Source organism: Lolium rigidum, chromosome 3 (genome assembly GCF_022539505.1).
Source record: "Lolium rigidum isolate FL_2022 chromosome 3, APGP_CSIRO_Lrig_0.1, whole genome shotgun sequence".
Taxonomy (NCBI): Eukaryota; Viridiplantae; Streptophyta; class Magnoliopsida; order Poales; family Poaceae; genus Lolium; species Lolium rigidum.
The window spans coordinates 33,166,706-33,186,833 of record NC_061510.1 but is presented as its reverse complement, the minus strand read 5'-3'; the positions used below and the strand labels follow the sequence as shown (position 1 = coordinate 33,186,833).

The following is a 20,128-nucleotide window of genomic DNA, read 5'->3' as shown; positions in this document are numbered from 1 at the left end:
ATGCAATTCATGCAAGCAAACAAACAACCTAACATCTCTCCCACCACCACCACCACAAAAGGCACTCCCATTGTGCAAGATCCTCTCAATGGTGCTCCTTCGGTAGCCGAAGCCGTTGAAGATCAAATCTTTTGTTGAGACACATAACTCACATTTTAATGATCAAATACTTTATGAAAGTTAAATGTTGGGAAAAGGTGCATATTCTTTTCGGGAACGGAGGGAGTAGAATGGTCCATCACTAGATGGTGGAAAAAATATGGATTACGTGAATAACGAGATTGTTCGTACCATGAGGAAGCATTTGCCTAAGCTAGCCAAATAGGAACAACTAGAGAAAGAAACCAAGGTGATAAAGTGCAAGGAAGGTAACTCCAATGACTTCATAACTGGATTCACGAAACCGGTTTGTGACTTTGGTATTGGCTTGTCTTAGTAGAGTAGAAAGGGCACTCCTTCTAGAGAGAAGTGGCTATATGCAACAAACTTTCCATAATTTCAGGGGAAAAGAACTGTTTCAAGAAAGATAAACTACGCATAGCAAGTGCCTAGAAATTTTGAAGACCTGCTCACCCTTTTTTATATACACAAAAGCTTCAGGTTTCATTACAACATCAAGCATCAATACAATTCTGTAATTCAGATTTCCATTTGCATTTTGATGTTTTTTATCTGCTTGTAGTCTTACAGGTAATCTAGTTTCAAAAGTGCGATGTGATCCAATCTACTAACGATTTGTATTAGATCATCACAATGAAGTGGTCCGATGGAGTAATTTATACATACCATATCTCATATCGAGGTTTGTGAAGTTGATAATGTGTTTCGCATGCAATGTACTATATGCTTACCAAAGTTGAAATGTGAAACCTAGTATATGTTGTCTTTAAACAAGAGTATTGGAGTATCTTTTAGAATTTGTTGGTTACTAGTTGAATGGAGTGTGTTGCCACGGAAAAACAATATAACATATATACCATTAATCTAAATGCTACAATTTTCGTTCTTCAATGTTAATATCTTTCTTTCTCTTGTGTTGTGTATCAACTTTCTTATCAGTTACAAAGCCAGCGTGTTTTTACTTCCAACCAGTTACATCCCATTCCCTAACATTCTATTCACTGAATCTTCATGGCTTTAGTTCCCTGGATGAACTCGCCTTGCAAACTCACAATACTCTACATTTTGAACCGTTACCCTGTCATGTAACCATCCTTATTTACAATGCTTACCCATGCATTTCCTTCTATCTCGAGGAATCTTTGATAAGATTCACATCACCTTTCACTCTTTTTTCCATCTCTCAACTCTACCTCCACATTTATCATTGCAAGGACACTCTACTCTTTGCATTATCTAACTACCACTTAGCAAGATATCACACTTGTTGCTACAAAATATCAGTAGATATTTACACTTATTTGTCACTATGAACGCTCGTGTGAAAGTATCTGTGTTTGTGATAATGTTACAAACCCTAACATCTATTTTTTTCATTTACCATCTCTAGATGCAACTTGCAAGATGTCTCGTCCTCCAACCATAGTCTCGCTAGGATCTGCATTCTTTTTCTCATCCATCCATCCCTCTTCATGTGTCGTCTTCACTTGGAATCGATACATCATTATATGTTTTGCATTCTCAGAGTCTCAATAACTCTTTAATGTATGGCCTATCTGAGATCTTATCAACCTCGTTTTAAGGACTGAATGCATGCATCAGCAGGGAAACAATTACTATCTCCCATTTAAATTAATTATCACGGGTTTATGAAAAATGTTTCATAAATCTATCTACAATTATTGAGCTTGCGACAACTAATTTGGTAGCAGATTTCATTTCCAAGGGTGATGTGGCTTTCTGTTGCACTTTTCATCAAACTTTGTAAGTATTAGACACCTAGTGGTTGTAGCTTAATTTTCCAAACTGAGGTGTGTCCACATATTTCATTCATTTTGTATCTTAAATGAAACTACAAATCATTATGATAGATTTTCTACTTGCAACTATTACCAAATAATACACCAAACTTGCATTGCTGATTAATATTCATAGCTACTCGCGTGCGCCGAAAAGGCTGACAGCAACGATGGCGGTGGCAAACACACAGTGGGGTCCCTGAACTGCAGTTGTAGAATCTCGATGACATCCCTGCTTCTGCACATGCTTTAACAGAACTTTTATTACACATTTTAACATCATGTTGATCCATAATCAATTAATCATCCATACTTCTTTTGGTAGCCGAAGTAGCAACCATCCTCCTTGCATATATCAAAGAACTTGCAGAAGTACATAAGCCGATGGAACAACAAGTGAATTTAATTAATGCAATAAATGCTCATGTATGGATATTTACAATTCATATAAAATTCAGTAGTCCAGAAAAGTCGAGATTAGATTCCTTGTGGCAGTCAAGATACATTAAAAGTGAACTGGCTACTGGACCTTGACAAGGGGTTTCATGCACCTTAGAGCAGCAGACTCGGTAATTTTTCCAGCAACAACACAAATAATTGTGGCACAAAGAACTATGGTAGTTATGGGGGCTCCTAAATCTATAGAAACCCTGTTTGGCTACATGTATTTAGGGAAAGATGTTTATTTAGGAAAAGATGTCAGTCCCCTAAAAAGCATAATAATTTCACAGATATCAAATATCAAAATACTTACATTTGCATTTTTCTGCAACATAACCAACACAATGGCATACTTCCCATGAGACACAACCATATGTACGAGGTGTCCCTTCGGAAGAGGATGAATTAACACTTGCCCCTTTAGATAGCAACACGAATCCATCGTTTTGTAGGAAAAAAGAAAAGTTCGGAGTTACAATGAATAATAATAATTTGGTTTAGACATTCGAACTGTAGAAAAAACAAACAAAAAAATCCTAGCTCATCGCTATTATTCAAGTGATGTAGTTTTGAGTTCAATATACACATGCCCCCAATGAACATGACAAGATTTAAGTACAAATAGGCAAAAAATGACATGGCAAAAGAGGCAAAGAAAAATTAATCTAAGAGGGACAATACATATGAATACAATATCATGATTTGAGTACAAACAGATACATATGCGTTCTACACAGGGGATGGCCATTACTTGTAGTAACCAGATCAGGTAAGACCTCAACATATAAAATGAGCAATAACTGGCAACCATTTTTTTTATGCAGCGAAAAAATAGTAAACATTAAAATGTGAATGATGCTGAAACTAAACCTTCCTTTGTGGCATAGTGTAGGGGAGTAAAGCCTATGATGTCGCAAATACCTCACAAGAATGGCTTTACCACGCGGCACCACACAAACCAAATGTGTCATGCCCGCCAAAAGTGTAACAAACAAGCAGCATACTCAACTCACATACATCTTGCTAGACTATCACACCATAACATGAGAACTAAATGGTCTACAGATGCATCATATCACAACAGACCACAACTACAACTACAACTCCAACAAATGACAATCCAACACCAACATAGTATATTTATATTTTCAAAGGGGGTTCTCGATCAGTTATTTAAAAGGAATGATCACAAAAGGAACTCCCATTGTGCAAGATCCTCTCAATGGTGCTCCTTCGGTAGCCAAAACCGTTGAAGATCAAATCTTTTGTTGGGACACATAACTCACATTTTAATGATTAAATACTTTATGAAAGTTATATGTTGGGAAAAGGGTACATCTTCTTTTCGGGAACGGAGGGAGTAGAATGGTCCATCACTAGATGGTGAACAAAATATGGATTACGTGAATAAGGAGATTATTCGTACCATGAGGAAGCATTTGCCTAAGCTAGCTAAAAAGGAACAGCTAGAGAAAGAAACCAAGAAGGTCAAGTACAAGGAAGGTAACTTTAGTGACTTCATAACTGGATTCACGAAACCGGTTTGTGACTTTCGTATTGGCTTGTCTTAGCAGAGTAGAAAGGGCACTCCTTCTAGAGAGAACTGGCTATATGCAACAAACTTTCCATAATTTCAGGGGAAAAGAACTGTTTCAAGAAACATAAACTATGCATAGTAAGTGCCTAGAAATATATACAAAAGCTTCAGATTTCATTAGATCATCAATCATCAATACAATTCTGCACTTCAGATTTCCATTTGCATTTTGCTGTTTCTATCTGCTTGTAGTGTTATAGCTAATCTAGTTTCAAAAGTGCGATGTGATCCAATCTACTAATGCTTTTTATTAGATCATCACAATGAAGCGGTCCGATGGACTAATTTATACATACCATATCTCATATCCAAGTTTGTGAAGTTGATAATGTGTTTCGCATGCATTGTACTATATGCTTACCAAAGTGAAATGTGAAACCTAGTATATGTTGTCTTTAAAGAAGAGCATTGGAGTAGCTTTTAGAATTTGTTGGTTATAAGATGGCAGAACAAAAAAGAAAAAGCAAATGTGTTCAGATAATGTGCTTTCGTAGACATGTGTACCGGAAACTAATAAAATCTAGTTAAATACGGAAACCTTAATTGTAGCCCAGAGTTACATGGCTCCTGTTTTTTTGTAAAATTTGAATCCAACAATTTGAAGTTTCAAAAAATTCTGAAAAAAATCTAGTCGTAGGAAATGATGTACTCTACCACTCTGGAAAATCTAAGGATGAAATACACTATATTCGAGGCTACAGAAAAATGACAAATTCTAACAAATGATGGAAGTTTCAAAATCTGAATTGTTCACTTTTTCAGATCCACGGATTTGTGAATTTTGTACAGCCCAAAATACTCAGTCTTTCGAATTGCTTTTTTCATAGTGGTAGAGTACATCATTGTCTACATCAAGATTTTTTCTTCATTTTTTTTGAAACTATTAATTTCTATTTTCTAATTTTTGAAAAAATGAGCTTCATGTAGCCCGAGCTACAAAATGCCATGCTCAGTTAAATAGCTTAATATGTGTCTGTATAATCGAACTCTAACTACTCCTACGATAGTTAAATAAGCTCATAGGAGTAGTTAGCTGACTTGGATTCAAATTGTTGGCATATACCTTAAACTCGTTTTTATCACCTCTACAAAGGGTATGCCTTATTTAGCGGGCAGGGATTTGGTGCACATGTGCTCCCTCCACTTTTAGTTTTTTCAAAATTTCAAAAACCCCACACTTTTATATTTTCAAAAGTTATGGTGTTAAATATGTAGATAGATATGTTCACGAGAAATGTATGCAAAAAAGTCCTAGTAAAAAATACTTTAAATTTTGGGAAATACAAAAAAAACAATTTTTTGACAAAAGGATACACTATTGTACTATTTTACTACCATTTACTATCAGAAATTTGTCTTTTTATATTGTTTAAAATATAAATTATTTTTTAACGGGACTTTTTTGCATACACCCCACCCGTATATATCTATCTGTATATTTAACGTCATAATTTTTTTAAAACATAGAAATGTGAGATTTTAAAAAAAGTTAAAAATCTGAAAATGAGGAGAGCACTGGTGACCATGTGTCAAAAGACACTTTCCATTATTTAGCATACTACCCATATTGGTTGGAACAAATCGCCATTCCGTATTTAAGCTTTGTTCATTGGAATGGAGGAACAAGTTAAGTCAGTGCAAGATCACTCGAGTGGCTGTGGCAGTATTGGCCGTGTGGCGTCAAACAAGCCGAGAATAACCAGAGATGGCGTGTCGCGCGCACGGCGCACCCCGAGCGGCGGTTTCGGTGAACGCCTCGCTGCCTTCCCGCGCGCGCGCGCCTCCTCCACCATTTGTGGCGGGTTCCCCCACCTCTCCCTCTCCCTCGGCCCGACACACGACCGCCGCTCGGCCGGGACGGAGAGACACCATCGAATGGGGCCGCGCCTCCTGCATCACTACCGCTCCCGCTCCGCCTCCTCCTTCGCGCGCTCCCCGGACACCTCCGCCTCCGCCGGCGACGCACACAGCCTCGGCCCCGCGGCCGCCGACGTCCTCGACTCACCCTTCGGCCACGTCGATGGCCTCTCCCGACCCGACGTCCGCGAGGCCGCCTACGAGGTGTTCTTCATGTCATGCCGCGCCGGAGGCACCAACGGCAAGGGAGCCGGCAATGGCGCCCTCAGCCACCACCCTGCGCCGTGGGACAGCGGCGGAGGAGGAGGCGGCGGGGACGAGTCGCCGAGGATCGGCGCAGGGCCCAGGGGCGGCACTGGCATGAACGTCGTCAACAGCCGGGTCAAGCGCGCGCTCGGGCTCAAGGCGCGCAGGTCGTCGCAGCCCTCCACCGCCCTTCGCAGCGGCATGAACGCCTCCTCCTCCTCGTCTGCACCGGGCTCCCCTGGCCGCGCGGTCCGCGCCATGATGAACCAGCCGTCGACGGGTACCGGCTCGCCCAGGGCGCGCCGGCCGATGACCTCCGCGGAGATCATGCGTCAGCAGATGCGCGTCTCGGAGCAGAGCGACGCACGCCTTCGCAAGACGCTCATGCGCACCCTCGTCGGACAGGTTCGTCCGTCCATCCATGCACGTTCGCCATTGACACGCAAATTGCACGAGATGCATATGTTCGATCTTCGGTGTGATGTAATGCTCGCGATGCAATGCAGGTGGGAAGGAGAGCGGAGACGATCATCCTTCCCCTGGAGCTGCTGCGGCAGCTGAAGCTGCCGGACTTCGCCGACAGCGCCGAGCACCACCAGTGGCAGCTCCGCCAGCTCAAGCTCCTCGAGGCCGGCCTCATCCTGCACAGCTCCATCCCGATCGACCACCGCCACAGCGCCTCCGTGCTCCGCTTCCGCGAGGTCATGCAGGCCGCCGAGGCCCGCGCCATCGACACCGGCAAGGCGTCCGACGCCATGCGCGCGCTCTGCGACGCCGTGCTCGCGCTCGCCTGGCGCTCCGCGCCTGCCGGCGAGGCCTGCCACTGGGCCGACGGGTACCCTCTCAACGTGCTCCTCTACGTCTCCCTCCTCCAGGCCGTCTTCGACCTCCGGGACGAGACCGTCGTGCTCGACGAGGTGGACGAGCTGCTGGAGCTCATGAAGCGGACATGGACGACGCTCGGAATCAACAAGATGATCCACAACGTGTGCTTCGCGTGGGTCCTCTTCCAGCAGTACGTGGCCACCGGCCAGGTCGACCAGGACCTCGCCGGCGCGGCGCTCGCGACGCTCACGGAGGTGGCGGCTGACGCGAAGCAGGAGAAACCCCGTGATGCCGTGTACGCGCGGGTGCTCTCGAGCGCTCTCGCCGCGATACGTGACTGGCCCGAGAAGTGCCTGCTTGATTACCATGACATGTACGGGAACGGCATCGGCGGCACCGGCACGGCCGCTATGGAGAGCGCTCTGTCACTGGCGCTCGCCGCCGGCAAGATCATCGCCGAGAGTGTGCCTGGCATGGGCATCAGCGCGGCGCACGCAGACCACGAAAGCGGCGGCGTAGGGAGCTTCGCCGGCGACCGTGTCGACTACTACATTCGCTGCTCCATGAGAAGCGCATTCACCAAGGTCCTGGAGAACGGGCTCGGGCCAGAAGACAGCATGATCACCGATGACCCCAGCGAAATCCTGACGCGGCTCGCCAAGGACACGGAGGAGCTGGCGCTGTCGGAGCGCGAGAGCTTCAGCCCGACGCTGAGGCGGTGGCACCCGTTCCCGGCCGCGGTGGCGGCGGCGTCCCTGCACGGCTGCTTCGGCGTCGTGCTGAAGCAGTACGTGGCCAAGGCCGTCTGCCTGACCGATGAGCTCGTGCGGGTGCTGCACGCCGCGGGCAGGCTGGAGAAAGCCCTGGTGCAAATGGTGATGGAGGACGTTGCCGACAGCGACGACGGCGGCAAGTCGGTGGTGCGGGAGGTGGTGCCGTACGACGTGGAGTCCGTGGTGGTGGGCTTCCTCAGGACGTGGATCGAGGAGAGGCTCAGGGTCGCCAAGGAGTGCGTCATCAGAGCCAAAGACACCGAGGTGAATTTTCTTGGGCACATTTCATCCATCCATCAAACAAGATCGCTCATGGCATTCTACATTGTCGTGTAGAGCTGGACCGCGAGGTCGAAGAATGAGCCGTACGCGCAGACCGCGGTGGAGCTGATGAAGCTGGCCAAGGCCACCATGGACGAGTTCTTCGCGATCCCGGTGAGCGCGAGAGACGACATGGTGCAGGACCTCGCCGACGGCCTGGACGCCGTCTTCCAGGAGTACATCTCCTTCCTCGCGTCCTGCGGTAACAAGCAGAGCTACCTCCCACCGCTGCCGGCGCTGACGAGGTGCAATCAGGACTCGACGATCAAGCGTCTCTGGAAGAGGGCGGCGGTGACGCCTTGCCGGGCGCCATTGACAGGCGCGCGCGGCACCGTGTACAACTGCGGCCAGAGCGCGTCCGCAGCCGGCGGGCACAACCCGCGGCCGTCCACCAGCCGCGGCACGCAGCGCCTCTACGTCCGGCTCAACACGCTCCACTACGTCCTCAGCCACATCCAGGCGCTCGACAAGTCGCTCTCCTTCTTCTCCGGGGGCGGTGGCGGGGCGTGCGCCTCACCCTCACCATCGGCCACCGCCCGCCTCCTCGCGGCGCCGTCCTGCCACTTCGACCACGCGCGCGCCGCGGCGCAGTCGGCCATCACCCACGTCGCCGAGGTTGCCGCGTACCGCCTCATCTTCTTCGACTCGCACCAGTCCTTCTACGACGGGCTCTACGCTGGCGGCGTCGCAGACGCGCGCATCCGCCCGGCGCTCCGCACGCTGAAGCAGAACCTGTCGCTGCTCTTCTCCGTCCTCGTCGACCGCGCGCAGCCGGTGGCCGTGCGGGAGGTGATGAAGGCCTCGTTCCAGGCCTTCCTGACGGTCCTGCTCGCCGGCGGCAACCATCGGAGCTTCACGAAGGAGGACCACGGCATGGTCGAGGAGGACCTCCGGAGCCTGAAGCGAGCCTTCTGCACGCGCGGCGAGGGCCTGGTGACGGAGGACGTGGTGGAGAGCGAGGCGGAGGTGGCTGAGGGCATCGTAGCGCTCATGGGACAGACCGCGGAGCGGCTTGTGGAGGAGCTGAGCATCGCGTCGTCGTGCGGGTCGCCCCGCATGGGCAACGGCGCCGCCGGGCAGAGGATGCCGATGCCGACGACGACCAGGCGGTGGAGCCGGACGGACCCTGACACCATCCTCAGGGTGCTCTGCCACCGCGACGAGGAGGTCGCCAGCCACTTCTTGAAGCGCGCGTTTCAGCTACCCAAGAGGCATCGGTGACCGTAGGCTTTGGCGCCATTGCATCCAGAGCTCTAAATATGTAAATTAATCAACAAGGGCAAGTGGATTATATGTGTTGGAACAAAATAATTAAGGGCTTAAAGCATTCACTGCAGAAGGGAGTGCCTGATAGTACCTGAAAATTTTGCTCTTTCTTTTGTACTGCAGGTGTTGATGCATTATGTCAGATAGAAATAGAAAATTAGGTCCCTAAACTCATAATCTGGATAATGTAACTATCATTTGAGCTACAAGATACTATGGCTTTGTGTACACATTATCATGATTACCATATTGTAGCTCCAAAATACTTGGTGTGGAGAGCTTCCATGGATGATATTGACAATTCAAAAAAGGGAAAGCATACAGGCACACAATTCAGAAAGCGGACACGAACTCAAATAAATATGCAGTACATTATATTGACAGTACCGCTATAGAATGATATGTTTTAAGTACCAATCCCACACACTGTATCTTCTAGTAATTCGCAGCATTTTCTCACAAACTGCCTATAGCTGTGGAGGCACACATTAAGCAGCAGTTCGCCATTTCATCATACGAAATTCTGCAAATATTCATCATAAGACCATGGATTCTGTGCCGGAGAAATGCATCAAAATTTGCTCAACTCCACTGAAGCTAAGCTTACCTGCCCAAATCTGCCAACCAGATAATGGATTATGTGTGTAAGTGTGTTGGAACAAATTAAGTAATGGATTAAAGCATTTGCAAACACTGTACTACTACATTTTTTCCACTGCAGGGGAGAGGAGTTGCTGGTTACTGAAAATTCTTCTGCTATTTCTTCTACGGTGCAGATGTTAATGCATTCTGTCAGATAGAAATATAAAATTAGGTCCCTAACCTCGCAATCCAGATAATTCAACTAGCATGTGAGCTACACAGATATATGATTTGTATGCACTCCTATGGACAAATTATTATCTAGAATAAGCCCAACCCTCTTTTCTATATGGATATAATGATTCAGGCAGCATGGAGTATATGGATAGTGAGAAACAATAAAATGTTCAAAGACCAAGATCCAAGCTTCAGGAGTTGGAAGGAAGGCAATTTATTATCAAGATCTAAAAGGCTAGTGAGTTACACGATCAAAAAGAAATATGCTCGAAACTCGACAGTTCAAAGATTGCCTAGAGATTCAAACATAGAAAGCTTCTTTTATATTTTGTAACCCCCTGTGTAAATACACAATACATAACTAACCTCAAAAAAAATGTACAGATTCTCATGATTACCATGTTCCATAATTCAGAAAAGGGAAGCATACAGGCACATTTCAGAAAAAGGAATACAAACTCAAAAGCAGTACCATACTATCAGCTAGTGACAGCGAGTGAAATAATAAGGCATGATAATGACAATGTCACAAAAATACCATACTATCAGCTTGACATGTCTAGAGCACATAGAAGAATAGGTTATCACTTGTTAAGCACTCTCACAAAATCTGTATCTTCTTGATTCCCATTTCTTTCTACCCTACTTTCTACCCTAATTTAACCAACAAGGTGGAGTCGATTATGTGTGGTTGAACAAATAATTAACAGCTTAACTGGAGAGGGGAGGTAAGTTTAGTGCCTACTCCCTCTGATCATCTTTAATGGACGCGAAGTATGCACATACATAGACTACTTATGTGCATCACGCGCGTCAATTTATTCTGATCGGAGGGAGAATTTTGCTCTTTCTTTTTATTGGCAGATGTTGATGCATTATGTCAGATAGAAATAGAAATTTAGGTGCATGTGGATTATGTTTGTTTAGACGGAAGGCTTGAGCAGAGCACGGCTTTAAACTAATAAAGCCAACATGTTCATTATGTCAGATAGAAATAGAAATTTAGGTGCCTGACCTCGTAATCCAGAACTATCATGTGAGCTACACAGATGTCCGATAGAAATAGAAAATGAAAATAGTGTTCTGAGCTTCCTAAATAAGTATCTTCATCAGGAATAAGAAGAAGACAGGCACAAGTCAGATGCAGTACATTATATTGACAGTACCACTGTAGATTGATATGTTTAAAACAAATAAAAGAATAAAAACCTCTTCATGAGACATCCCCTGTACAGAGTACCAATCCCGCACTGTGTCTTCTAGTAATTCGCAGCTCTTTCTCACACACTGCATATAGCTGTGGAGGCACACATTAAGCAGCAGTTGAACATTTCATCATACGAAATTCTGCAAATATTCATCATAAGACCATTAATTCGGTGCCAGAGAAATGCATCGATTTGCTCTCAAGTCAGCTGAAGCTAAGCTTACCTGCCCAAATCTGCCACTTCCACCACGCGCCATTTCAAACCAGATAATGGATATGTGTGTTAGAACAAATTAATTAATGGACTAAAGCATTTGCAAACACTGTAATACTAGTTTTTTTTTCAGTGCAGGGGAGAGGAGTTGCTGATCACTGAAAATTCTTCTGCTATTTCTTCTGTAGTGCAGATGTTCATGCATTCTGTCAGATAGAAATAGAAAATTAGGTCCCTAACCTCGCACTCCAGATAATGTAACTAGCATGTGAGCTACTCATATGATTTGTATGCACTCCTATCTACAGATTATTATCAAGTATAAACTCAGCCTTCCTTTCTTTATGGAGATAATGATTCTGGCAGCATGGAGTATATGGATAGTAAGAAACAATAAAAATTTCAAAGACCATGATTCAATCTTCAGGAGTTGGAAGTCAATTTATTATCAAGAGATAAGGCTAGTGAGTTACAGATCAAAGAGAAATATGCTAACAGTTTAAAGATTGGCTAGAGATTCAAACATAGAAAGCTTCTTTTACATTTTGTAACCCCTTTGTAAATACACTGTACATATCTCTTCATAAATATAAAAATGGCAGTGGGAGCCTTTCCCATGTTTAACCTAAAAAAATGTACTGATTATCATGTTCCGTAAATCTAAAATAGAGCTGTGAGCTTACCTGAATTAAGTTAAGTAAGTAAATTCAGAAAAGGGAAAGCATACAGGCACAATTCAGAAAAGGGAATATGAACTCAGAAGCAGTAGATCATCATAGTGACTGGAGGTGAAATAATAAGACATGATGTTGACAATGTCACCAAAAATACCATAATATAAGAATGACATGTTTACAGCACATAGAAGAATAGTTTATCACTTGTTAAGCAATCTCTCAGAATCTGTATCTTCTTGATTCCCAGTTCTTTCTACCCAAATTTAACCAACAAGGTGGAGTCGATTACGTGTGGTTGAACAAATAATTAACAGATTAACTGGAGAGGGGAGGTAAGTTCAGTGCCTGATATCTGAAAATTCTGCTCCTTCTTTTGTATTGGCAGTTAATGCATTATGTCAGATAGAAATAGAAACTTAGGTGCCTGACCTCGTAAATCCAGAACTATCATGTGAGCTGCACAGATGTCTGGTCGAAATCAAAAATGAAAATAGTGTTCTGAGCTTGGCCCCTAAATAAGTATATTGAGAAATAAAAAGAAGACGGGCACACTTCAGAAATGGGAGACAAACTCAGATGCAGTACATCATCATATTGACAGGGTGGAATAATAATACATGATATTGACAATGCCACAAAAATGACCATACTGTAGAATGACATGTTTACAACAAATAAAAGAATATAAATCTCTTCCACGAGACATCACCGGTAAAGAATACCAATCTCACACACTCTGTATCTTGTTAACAATTCGCAGCTCCCTATAGCTGGGAGGCACACACACTCAGCAGCAGATGATCACCATTTCATCATGCGAAATTCTGTAAAAAACAATCATCGCAAGATCATCAGTCTGGAGCCATGGAAATGCATCAGAATCAGAACCAACTCAAGTTGCACAAGATCGGCTCAGCTCACCTGCCCAAACCTGCTCCTGGTCTTCATAAACCCCCCTCTCGTCACGGAATTGTCGCTGCAGTTCCAGTAAGCCCCCACGGTGCCGAGGATGGGCATGTCATCGGGGCTCGGGCTGGGGGACCTTGACCGCCGGCTCGGCGACGAGTTGGCCGACGAAATCTTGATGTCCTCCACGGTCAAGGCTCCCAGGATGGGCCGGTCCTCGCGGCTGATGGGCGAGTAGGAGCGCACGGAGTGGCTCTCCGGCGTCCCCGCGGAGCCCAGCCACGTCGAGAGGCTGGCGTCCACCGAGGCCTCCTGCTTGCTCGGCGTGCTGGGGGTGTAGTCCGGGCTCGCCGCCGGCTTGCTGTCTCTCTTCCGGGCCGGGACCGGCGCCGGGTCGGAGAGCTTGTCCAGCGACGACCAGTTCTCTTGCCCCGGCGCGCCGGCGTTCTCCTTGTCCGAGTTGTTGGGCGCGGCGGCGGTGCGGGATTTTTCGGTGAAATTCTCCAGCGAGGCGAGCACGGGTGCGCGCGCCTCCGCTCCAAGTCGGCCGGCGCCCTCCTTGGTGGTGGTCTTGGTGACCGGGAGCAGGAAGAGGGACTCGCACGCCTCCTCCTCGCCGCGCGCGATGCCCAGGAGCCCGCAGCCATGCTCCTCGTCGTCGTCGATCGCGTCGATCCCGTCCTCGCCCCCCTCGTCATCCTCATCCTCATACTCGTCGTCATCGGAGTCGTAGCAGTCCTCGTAGTCGCTGTCGTCGTCGGCGGCGCCGGCGCAGTTGCCGTACCTGTGGTTGAGCGGGAACGCCTCGGATTTCGCGCAGTCCGGCGCCAGCATCCACGCCTCCTCGTCGCCGCCCGCCGAAGCCGGGTCGGCCTCCTCCTCCTGCTCCTCCGCCTCCGGGATCGGGGGCGCCTCGTACGCGGTCACGTTGGAGTCGAACGTCACCTTCTTCTTCACGACGGCGAGGCACAGGTCGTCGGCGGAATCCCTAACCAAACCAAGCAAAGTAAACCGAAATTCAGGAAGCAGGTCGACGCGCACCGATGAAGCCAGCCAGCAGGATCCACCCATGGACGAACCTGAGCTCGAGGAGGGTGGAGAGGAGCGGCGCGGCGGCGGAGACGGCCTCGGCGTGGAGGTCGGCCTTGCTGGGGGAGTGGTGGCGGGCGCGGGCGTTGGGGGACTGCGCCGGGGACCGCTTCCGCCTGCGGTGGCGGCGCTCCTTGGACTTGGCGCCCCCGAAGCAGCCCATGAAGCAGCCCATGGTCGCTCGGTCGTCGGCGAGGGCGATCGAGCGGTGAGCGGCGGGGAGTTGTGAGAGCTAGTGGTGAATGCGGCGCGGCATTTGGGGGAGAGGACGAGCAGAGGCCGTTGGGGAAAAAGGGCAAAGCCGCGAGTAGTAATAGTAACGGTCGTGTTGACCCAGCTGGCATGTGACCGTTGGATGACGGAGCGGATGGACGGCGAGGAGGAGCCCTGTGGGGCCCCTGCCCAACAGGAATCCAATGGCGCCTTTTTTTTTTGGAGGGTATCCAATGGCGCTTGTTATTTGTACAGCTGGGGTGATGGGCCGAATTGGTTGCCACCGAACGGGCTGGGCCGTGCTAGATTTCGCTATTGCAGGTGGCCTACGTTGGCAAAGTTTCCTGAAAATTAGTAAAACAAGCTCCCCGCCTGATTCTGGAGGTAGCCAAACAACCTCCATTAAGTACAACAGATTACCAAATCCTCCGTGCACAGCACGAAGGGCTCATATTAAACTGGGAGCCCAAATCAACCCAAAGTAACAAAAGATAAAGCTACTCAGAATGAGTACTAGTGTTACCTGAGCTCTGAACAAGTATGAATCCAGAAAGTCTCTCTGTTTGGTTCTGTTCTACCATGTGAATGCCAACACAAGAGTGCACTGTTTCACAGGACACAAGGATACAACATGCACTTTGAACTTGGAACATTCAATGGATATTAGTTACTGTAAGAATAATTTAGTGTGTGGTCAAAGTAACAAAGGGAAATCAGCTCGTTAACATGCCAAACGGCACACACTATTGACAAAAACCAATTACAGTTCGGGCTGTGCAATAACACAAATACTACTATTGTTCTGATTCCAGGAAGAGCATTCCGCTCATCACATATAGCATTGCTCGTCAGGAAAAGCGAGGCTGCTGCAGCACCGCGGTCCAAAAAATAAATCCAAGAAAGGCTTTCCTTCCTTTCTTGGCATCCTTCCCCCCGTTTCTAACTGCTGCAATATCTCTGAATTCTAACTTAACATCCTGCTGCTTGCACATCCAAACAGATTGCATGTGCTCCTTGTCGCCGGTCCTTTCTCAGTGGCGGAGAGCCGGAGATGGCAGACAGACGGGCCCCTACTTGAATTATAAGAGATAATTTGAGCTTGTGGGAGTGAACCTTTTTCTATACAAGACTGTTAGGCCAATGCTTAACATTAAGATACAGCTCTTGCTAAACATTCATACTCTCCACCTGCGCAAGTTGCACCCAAGATTCATCCCCACGGTATTTACATGATTGCACATATGCAAGTATCCAAATATTCATCATCCGAGTCACTTGAATCACTGCAAATTATTAACAAGATAGCAGCACTATTAGAGGACGAAATCAATTGAAGCTTCTATTGAATCACTGCTTTGAAGTTTAACTATGATTTAGAGGTCAACAAAACTATTCAGCTATAAATTGCCTTCTTAGAAGCACATTGCTATTTCCATATTGGATCTGGTTATTTCAAATAGTTAAACTTCAAAGAAGTGATTTAGAGGTCAACAAAACTATTCAGCTATAAATTGCCTTCTTAGAAGCACATTGCTATTTCCATATTGGATCTGGTTATTTCAAATACCATAAATTTTAAGAAGATAGAGACAGAATTAGAGGACGGAATCAATAGAAGCAATGTGCGGAAGACTACTGGAACTACTAATATTATCAAAGGTCAACATAACTATTCAGCTATAAATGATCTTCTTTAGATGCACTGAGCTATTTCCATACTCTATCTGGTTTCTTTCAAACACCTTAAATACATCAACCCCTGTACTAACACCAAGAAAGAGCGCCATTGTCGACAAACATATATCATCACACCCTATGTCGATTGCAGTAAGTGGCAAAGCCAGGATTTAAATTCTGCCGGGGCGGACATTTAAGGTCCAAAAAAGACAGAGATGCAAAGTCTATTCCACGTAAGAAGATCAGGATCCATGAGATAGAAAAAGCACAGCACACTTGGAAACTACTAAATATGGACTCCTGCCACTTGAACCGTTCATGGATTGCAGGTTTGCAGTGTAAACAGACGCCAGCGGAAAGAAAACTTGACGTAATTAATTCTTGCAAAAGTATGCAAATAGAAACCACATGACGGTGTATAAAGTCAGTACAACTATCCACAGTAGAGATTAAGGTCCATTGTAACTTATAGACTAATAAAACAAAGTACACACTACATAAGTTTCAAAAGCTTGTGAGAAAGGTAACAATCGTTTAAAATTAAGAACTAATTTGGAACTGTAAACTTATCTGTAAGAACTAAAAAGCAACATATGATAAAATCTAGACATATGAAGCAATTATCTTGACGCAAAAGGGTTATACGCCAATAAGTTTCACTGGGTCTATGTAAAAGTTTGACTTGGAAGAACAGAGCCTAGAGTTTACTTAATAGTTAAACTTCATCCAACAAAGATGTATGGTGCCATCATGGGCCTATCAAATTGTAACTGCGAAGAACGTAATCTAGTGTTTGCTTATATTACTCTCAAAGTAACAGAGCTTAGCTTAGATGTCAAACAGAGACAGTTAGAGAGACAATGGACACGCGGGGATGGTCCTCGAAATGGGTAGTTCAACAGATGATAAATCATGGAGCTACTGTTCAAAACGGACTTTTACTTCTTAGTCTAGTTCTACAGTCGACTTCCCAAAATCGGCTCTTCTTTTTTAGTGATTCCATCCTAAGATCTTGCCATTGATCTATAATCCATATTACACTAGGTTGCTAAACCAAAAAGAAGGTCAGATTGATAGTCTAGTCCCAACAAGCTACTAATCAGGCTGGGACGGAATTCTGCTCACCTATTCTTAAATGCAAGGTAAAGCTTTAGAAGACCTCTAGGAGAATACTAAAGCCTTGGTGTGCAAGAAGATACTAATCTAATGTTTAGTTCCTACTTTTGTAACGTAACCTGATAGCGACGCTAACCGGTCCCGTTAAATCTTGTTTGTTTTCCTTGCTTTGTAATCCAATAACGCGGTATCGGATATCAGTGTAATACAAATCTGATACCGCCCGAGGACCTGCATAATCAGATAACAATACGATTCAGCAAAGCGTGTTTGCCGATGTGGTTCCTTTCGTTGCATCGCAAGATTTGCGCTCTCTGCACCCTCACAAGCCACCACCGCGTCTGCCTGCAGTTGCTACCGCTGTTTTAGTCGCCGGCCCATTCCGTATGCATTAACAGTGTAAATCAATTGCGTCTCCGTTATGATTACCGTTCTTGAAACAAACACATCCTCACTGTTTACGCTGTGTTGTGAACCTTACAACAGTGTAATTAGGGTACGATGAGGATCCAAAGACTGGAGATGAGCACTAACACTCAAAAAACTAACAACAGGGGTCAGTCCTGAGGTGGACGATAGTTTCTCAGGCATAGAAAACCCTATGAGCATGCTGGGGCTGGGCTACCACTTCAGATCATAGTAGTCTAATTGACCATTTTATCGTATATGATCATAAGAAGTTGGCTGGGCTCTAAATTACTTATGGACCTAAGTTTATTAGTTGAAATGTGGAATCAGTTTTCAGTCATCTACTGCTAATTGACAGTAACATGTGCAGACCTACCCCCACATGCACTATTAATAAAAATATCCTGAGAGAACCAGAAGGTCAAAAATTTCTCTAATTAAATAAGGTGATTAGAATCATTAAATTCCATTGACCATGACTTGGTTGGAAGTCTGGTACTAGCAAAGAGTACATATTAAGTTAGTATTAACAAAAGTTGGAAGTGCCAATCAAGAAACATGTATTGACCACTTAACATATAATAGCTCCGTCTGTGATGCAGCAGAAGAGCAAACTGACAAAACATCAATACAGAAATTAGTACTGCTACAGAGGAACTGAGAAGTGAAGCAGGATCCAGTTTTAACTCATCAGAAGTTATCTCTCCCTTTTCCACTTTCATGTAACGATTGCAATCCTTGGTAGATCAATAAAGAGCATCCTCGACATGCAACCAAGCATGCCTACATGTGCACCTTGGACACCTCTGGTCACATGGCTGAGATTTTACGCAATCATTTAGTACCATAAAAGTCCAACTTAGTTTTATGTCACCACAAGACGACAATCTTAACATGTTTGTATGCTAATCACAGGTTCACAACGAGCTGAACGTGAATTAGTAACAGCTCAGGCTCGCGATGAACTCAAACTGGATTTATAGGTCCACACCACTTCACAAAAGTTTGGCAGGAGCATAGACCCCACTTACTCGAATTATAAGTTCAACAACAGGCTGCAAGACCCAATAATCCGGTTTACCTAGCCGTTATTGGCAGATTGTGACGGTCAGATGGATCACATGTTCTAATGTATTATCCTGTCGACACACATATCATTCGATAACTGAACCCCATCTCGCAATAGTTGCAGTGATCATTTCCCCCCTTTCCTGTTTGACAAGAAATGGCCCCGCAGGTGTTGAGCTCATCCAAACAACCCCTACAAGGCAAAATTGCCTAGCCAAACAAGGAAACACTGCGCATAGGTCAATTTTACGACACCGCAACACGACAATCTTAGCAGGTTTGTATGCTAACCGCTAGTGTGCAACAAGCCGGACGTGAATTAATAGTTATAGCTCCACGCCTCTTGATGAAAAGGTCAGCACCCCACTTACTTGATTTAGAAGTTTTAGAGAAGGCCCGCGGCAAGGCCGAATTAATTGGTTCAATCATTTCCCCCTTTCCCATTTGACAGGAAACGACGGCAGGCAGGTGTTGTACCAATGATCCCAACAAACCCCTTTTCGGCTAGTTTGTCTAGCGAAAGCCAAAGGAGGAGACACTGCGCATAATAATTCATTCATGCACTAGAGGATGGGAGTAATTGTGGTGCCCTAATACATGACCCAAATCTAATATATGATCGGATTCAGCAGCGCAGATAATAACGATGAAATGAATAGGAGGATGCATAGAGTAGAGGGTGAGCGGAGGAGGAGGGTTGCATAGTGTGTTGTGCTTTACCTAGGCTGGAACTCGAGTACCTCGACGAGCTTCTTCCCGTGCGTGTCCTTCCACTGCACGCGGCGCTTGGGCTTCTTCTGGCCCTTGCGCGCGGTGCCGCCCTCGGGCCGGCGCGGCGGCAGCAGCGCCCTGCGCTCGCCGGCGTCGTCCTTGGAGCCCGCCCCCGTCGCGGCCGGGGCCGAGGAGGTCCTGGAGACCGAGAAGGGCGGCGCGGCCTGGCTCTTGCCGGCGTTGCAGGAGTTACTCCGGAAGGTTCGGCGATCCATCGCCCGGTGGCATCAACCCCCGCGAGGCGCCGCGCGGAGCTGGACGGGTTCCCGCGGCTTCGGACCTGAGCTCGGGGAAGCAGGGGCGCTCGCGCGGCGGAAGCCGGATTGGATTGGATCCAAAATGATGCCCCCAGCTGGTATTAAAACAGAAACAAACGAACGGAAAGGGATGTTGGAGGAATCAGGGCGGGGGCAATCAATCAATCAGCGAACCGAATCTGCGGAAAAGCATTCGCGCGATTAAGGCGTGCGGGATGGGAGCGAACGTACCGAATTCGGCGCAGGATCGAAGGGAGCTGGGTGGAATTTCCGGATCGAGAGGGGGCGCCCTCGAGGGCGAAGCCAGGGAGGAACGGGGTGTGGATTCGGCGGTGGAATTGTTATGAGATTGGATTGGATGATTGGATGGGCCGGAGAAGATTGGAATCGGAGGGGAGGGGGTGGTGGCGAATCCGGCGAGCGTAGGCACGGCAAACCCGCGCGCCTCCAACTTGCCCCTT

General features: G+C 46.4%; 3 protein-coding genes across 3 annotated transcripts; 1 reads left to right on the top strand and 2 right to left on the bottom strand.

Annotated features, from left to right (window-relative positions):
* The first annotated feature begins 5,832 nt into the window (after positions 1–5,832).
* Positions 5,833–9,252, top strand: LOC124698791 (protein unc-13 homolog). Its single transcript, XM_047231215.1, has 3 exons — positions 5,833–6,465; positions 6,567–7,922; positions 7,995–9,252. Exons 1-3 carry the CDS (start codon positions 5,833–5,835, stop codon positions 9,198–9,200), a joined length of 3,195 nt encoding a protein of 1,064 aa, XP_047087171.1. The 3' UTR covers positions 9,201–9,252.
* A 3,697-nt stretch (positions 9,253–12,949) lies between these two features.
* On the bottom strand, positions 12,950–14,332 carry LOC124694618. The gene is made up of 3 exons (XM_047227583.1): positions 14,148–14,332; positions 13,084–14,056; positions 12,950–13,018 (listed from the first exon to the last, which is right to left on the bottom strand). Exons 1-3 carry the CDS (start codon positions 14,330–14,332, stop codon positions 12,950–12,952), a joined length of 1,227 nt encoding a protein of 408 aa, XP_047083539.1.
* Positions 14,333–15,014: 682 nt separating this feature from the next.
* LOC124695503 lies at positions 15,015–19,643 on the bottom strand. The gene is made up of 2 exons (XM_047228342.1): positions 19,360–19,643; positions 15,015–15,653 (listed from the first exon to the last, which is right to left on the bottom strand). The coding sequence occupies exons 1-2, from the start codon at positions 19,623–19,625 to the stop codon at positions 15,596–15,598; spliced, it is 324 nt and encodes a 107-aa protein (XP_047084298.1). The 5' UTR covers positions 19,626–19,643; the 3' UTR covers positions 15,015–15,595.
* Positions 19,644–20,128: the final 485 nt, after the last annotated feature.